The sequence below is a fragment of the Ciona intestinalis genome, unplaced genomic scaffold (genome assembly GCF_000224145.3).
Source record: "Ciona intestinalis unplaced genomic scaffold, KH HT000585.1, whole genome shotgun sequence".
NCBI lineage: Eukaryota > Metazoa > Chordata > Ascidiacea > Phlebobranchia > Cionidae > Ciona > Ciona intestinalis.
The window spans coordinates 1-4907 of record NW_004190906.1 but is presented as its reverse complement, the minus strand read 5'-3'; the positions used below and the strand labels follow the sequence as shown (position 1 = coordinate 4907).

General features: G+C 36.4%; 1 protein-coding gene and 1 long non-coding RNA gene across 2 annotated transcripts; one reads left to right on the top strand and one right to left on the bottom strand.

Annotated features, from left to right (window-relative positions):
* Positions 1 to 304: 304 nt before the first annotated feature.
* LOC108950681 lies at positions 305 to 885 on the bottom strand. Its single transcript, XR_003397229.1, has 2 exons — positions 794 to 885; positions 305 to 377 (listed from the first exon to the last, which is right to left on the bottom strand). It is a non-coding gene; the product is annotated as an uncharacterized LOC108950681 (long non-coding RNA).
* Positions 886 to 2623: 1738 nt separating this feature from the next.
* LOC113475480 (low-density lipoprotein receptor-related protein 2-like) lies at positions 2624 to 4858 on the top strand (the record flags this gene model as incomplete). Its single annotated transcript, XM_026839652.1, has 2 exons — positions 2624 to 2879; positions 3595 to 4858. A coding segment is annotated over exon 2 (1096 nt), but the record flags the coding sequence as incomplete, so codon positions are not given.
* Positions 4859 to 4907: the final 49 nt, after the last annotated feature.

The following is a 4907-nucleotide window of genomic DNA, read 5'->3' as shown; positions in this document are numbered from 1 at the left end:
GCCATTAAACAGAATACAGAATCCTCTAATTAGATTCGAATACAAAAGGATTCGTATCTCTCGGAAAATTCGAATGTGCTTCCGTACCCGTGACCAAATCCTGCTTTAATTTAAATGATTATTTAAAATGTACATTTCATACAAGATACAACCCGCACATAATTCATGCTTTGCTCTAATGTGTGGAAGACATTCAGGTAAACTACAACTTGACATCATAATCACTATTATACCATCATATATGACATCATAATCACTATTATACCATCATATATGACATCATAATCACTATTATACCATCATATAACTTTTGGGAAACGACGTTCCATCGCTATGATATGCTTGAGTGATCGCAGTTTTACCAACAGTAGAATCACCTGCGTTTGAATTTAATTAATTTTTGATAATTTAACATAATTATTAGATATTCATTGGGTATTAGTGAACAATTGTCTGGTTATAGATTAAGCTGGTGGGAAGTGTTAGAGGTTGGTATTTATGGGTTAGTTTAGTTTTTCGTTTAGCGATTAGATAACGTAGGGGGCGGATTCATTACTAGCCCAGTAGAACCATGCATTTTTATAAACACAATAACATTTGTTTTATTTATTTGATATATCGAAGAGATGAGAATTAACAACAAAACGATTAGCTTGTAATTGGAAGAAAATTGCGGGTTAAGACAATCAAAAAGCAAAAAAACGACAATTTCCCTAATTAAGCAAGTTGGTTAGGAGGAGCACAACATAATATATTAAATAACCAACTAATTATTAAATTAATCAAAACTTACCCAACAAAACACATTTCACACGAACGACCCCCATATTTAATTTGACAGCTTCTCTTTATTTCGAGCGGTTAGTTAAATATTTTTTAGATATCCAATATAAATACATCTTTAGGTCCCCTTTTATTTATACAATTTAAATTTTATTTATATGCAAATTAACTAAAAAAAATACCACATAATCACGCAGGTTTCCATTAAAGCGTGATTGAACCAAAAAATCGAAGAACATTTCTGTGAGATTGGTGTCAGATGAACAAATTTCGTATCAAATGTTTTGAGTTTTGGTTAAGTTTTAATCTTATGCTGCCTTTGCTCATAACATTTAAAATAACCTTTTAGGTGCTTAGTCCTTTTTTAAACAAGCCGCAATATACATTGTAGTTACGTATTACCACTCTCACGCGTTACAGAGCGTGTACTAGGACGCGAAACCATGTTTTGTGGCGCGAAAAGATTAAACTTCGAGATATTTTTAAATTCATTTCTGTTCAACTGCTTATATTGTTCATTACGACACCAGTTCCCATACGACAGCACATGAGACGTAAACTCCCCTACCCCATCATCGCAGTTGGGCCTTATTAAATATTAAAATATAAAACAAAGAATATATATGGTTAGATTTATATTGGCTAAGCATGAATTAAGTTCAGTGTTGGCAGATTTTTATCAAAAAATGTGCTTTCTTTGTATAGTGGACGCACACGAAATGTGTATGTGAATTAAATAGGCCACTAAGAGATTTTCTGTGTAAACAATCAATTGTTAACAGAAACCTTAATGCGGCTTATTATCCAAAATAAAAACTCACGTTTTTATAAAAGCGCAACAAGCAGGATATTATGAGACTGTTTCTGTTCATTGCATCATTCATTCTTGTCCAAAATTCTTGTCACAATTTGTTTCTTAGAATTTGTATTTGTCGTGGCTAAAACCATCAGATAGTTGTATTCAAATGAGCGGAAGTTACTAGCGTAGTCATATCCTACTCAATACACGGCCTAGAAATACACCTATAAACTGCTTACAAAATAAGAGGCCCATTGACGCGAACACCCCCGTTATAATACGCTGTGTAGTTTGTTTGTTTTGCATTTGTTTGTTTTGTTTGGCTAAGTTATTTTTTCGTGTTTTAATTAATTTTGTTTCTACGTTTTTGCTTGGTTGGTTTGTACCGCGAGATCTTGTGGCGTCTTAAATGTGTCGTGTGCAAAATTGTAATTTAGAATAGGAATACAAATTTAGGTAACCATAATTTCGTGAATCTGGCCCTAACCTAATGCTCATGAAGTTGGACGATCCTCGTAACCAAATAACAAATAGGATCAAGTGTTACGAAATATGTGACAAACCAGAGTGATGTCCAACGAATAGTTGTTATTTTATTACACGGAATATAAAATCTGCCTGAAAGAAATTAAAGTGAAGAGTTTTTAACGTTTTGATTGAGCACTAAAATGTGGAATATAAAAAAGTTGAATTTCGTAGCAGTTGTTACCCCCGCCGCAGAAATGTACGTAAACAGAATATGACGTCAGGTAACGTGTCGCGGCTTAGAAGAAAAACCCATGACGTGCACGATAAATGAACCCGTATAACAGCGGTAGAATTAAAGCAGTTATAACACAGTCTTCAACCTTTTATGGATTGGTGAACCCCTAAAGTTGTTGCGACGAACTCATCAAAGTGGCTAAATTTGTTAAAAATGTTCAAAACTGAATATTATTGGTGGAAATTGTTGAAGTTTGTGATGCACCCTTGTATACCCTTTTGTTGGTGCACCCCTGGCATATTTTGATGCACCCTAGGGTGCACCGTGCCGGTTGAAGAGCAGTTATATAACTTATCTATAATGATATTACCAGTGCATTATGACGTTTAAGGTGATTTTAAACGTGCTGGTTTAGATATATTGACTTATAGAAGTTTTATTTAATATAATAATTTTGTACAAATATTTGCGATTTTTTGTTTTTAGTTTTAGTCATCATGTTAAGTTTAAAAATGTTTCGTCTTGCTGTGATTCTTCTTCTGCTGAGCATAATGTGCGTGAACGCCGATAATTCAATGCGGAGTGAGCTAACAGGTTAGTAGAGTCTCATGGTCGAAATTAACCCCGAACTCGTTTGTTACATATTTACATGTACTGTACAGTAGGTGGGGTAAGATGGTACATACTTTCATCTACAAACTCGCTACATCAATAACTCCTTTATAGATTATATCTCATATTAATCCGAATCACGAGCAGACTGTAGCGGTTAAATATATCGTAATTGTCCATACCCTGTTTGTCCTTTATATTTATGACTTCGTGCAATACAGCTGGGTGTTCCATCGCATGTTTTCTAATAGGTTGAATGTTTAAGTCGTTCTGCGTTATTGTGTGGTGGGGTAAGGTAGAAACTTTGTTTTAAATTCTTTTTATGGACCCCATTTTCCTAAATAAATAAAAAAAATTATATAAAGAAAGCGCCGAAGCCAGTTACTTTCTGCTAAAAATCATCACGAGATGATCACGAGTTTTTGACGTCATATTGCAACACATTCGTTTTTATCGAACCAGTTGGTAGTAAACAAAGAAAAAACAACGATTAGGAAATATGGGATTATGCGCTAACGGTATCCCATCTTACCCCACAGTTCTGTATGGGATATTATGTGCTAACGGTATCCATCTTACCCCACAGTGCTGTATGGGATATTATGTGCTAACGGTATCCATCTTACCCCACAGTTCTGTATGGGATATTATGCGCTAACGGTATCCATCTAACCCCATTGTTTAAAATGAATTTTAGCTACCGGAGAGAAATACGAGGAATCAGATTGTGGTGGTACGGTGAACGACACGACACACTGCAATTGCCCGGATACAGGTTTCGAATGCGACTGTAAGAAAACAAATTCATGCAAAGGTTTACCATGTATACCAATACACCAAGTATGCGATGGGGTAGCGCAGTGTAATGATAGCAGCGATGAATCCAACTGTGCCTGTGGTAGTAAATACAAAGCTCGTTGTGGTTTGCATCTTTCAAACTAACTGTACGGCCGATGCAAAGTGTATATATCGATGGAATGTTCTAGACCACGATAAACAATGCAGTGACGGTTCTGATGAGCCTTGTGTCGTAAGTTATTCATCGGAGGGCTTTTGTTTGTTTAACTTACTTCAGTGCCCAAACCGTAAACTTAAAGATTTGGCCATTATACATCTAAGAAAGTATAAGTATGACGTGTACACTCTTCCTATTTTATATCTAAGAAAATATGACGTGTACACTCATCATAGATGTTGGAATGTGAGTAGATGTACAGAGGATCAGTCATGCGGGGATGTTTATTGGCGATGTGTGATGATGGCTTTTGTAGACCTCCGTAAACACTGCACCGCCTTGTTGGCAGAGACCAATTCATTGCTGCAGTGCAATAATGGTAGATTGATTAAAGGTAATCAAATATGTTACCAAGATGATAGTTGTGGAAGCATGCAAACCAACAACGCATTTAGATGCAAGCCGAAACCCTTGTACGGATGTACTCAAGAATACATTACAATAAGCGAGCATAATCTCTATGATTCTGACTCAAACTGCGCTGATAAGTCGGACCTTTGCTTCATCGGGGACCTCAAGTGCTTCCGTTGCCTGCACAGTGGCGAGTTGATATCTGTCAATCAAATTTGTGACGAAATAATGGACTGCCGCGACTTCTCGGATGAATGTTTTTGCCGAAATCAATCAACTTGCCTTCGTTACAAAGCTAGTAGGTTATCATGTCCTCCCGGGATGGTAATTTGCATTGAAGAAAATACTTGTGTGTGGAGCCGACAAGCATGTATAGAAGCTACAATCGTGAATACCGTGCCACTGCAAGAAAGAATCAGCTGTGACAACATCCGAGGATATGGTGTTAAATGTGACGGAATCTTTGAATGCCCTTATATGGAGGATGAATGTGGTAATTGTACGAATAGACCAGCAGTTTGTGATCAAAAGTGCTGGTATGTTTATGATTGGCCTGGAATTAAACATTGTAATGGATTTCCGTATTCTCTTAATGGTTTAATTGCTCCGATTCGGACACCTGGTGGCTGTATCGTGCCGTAACG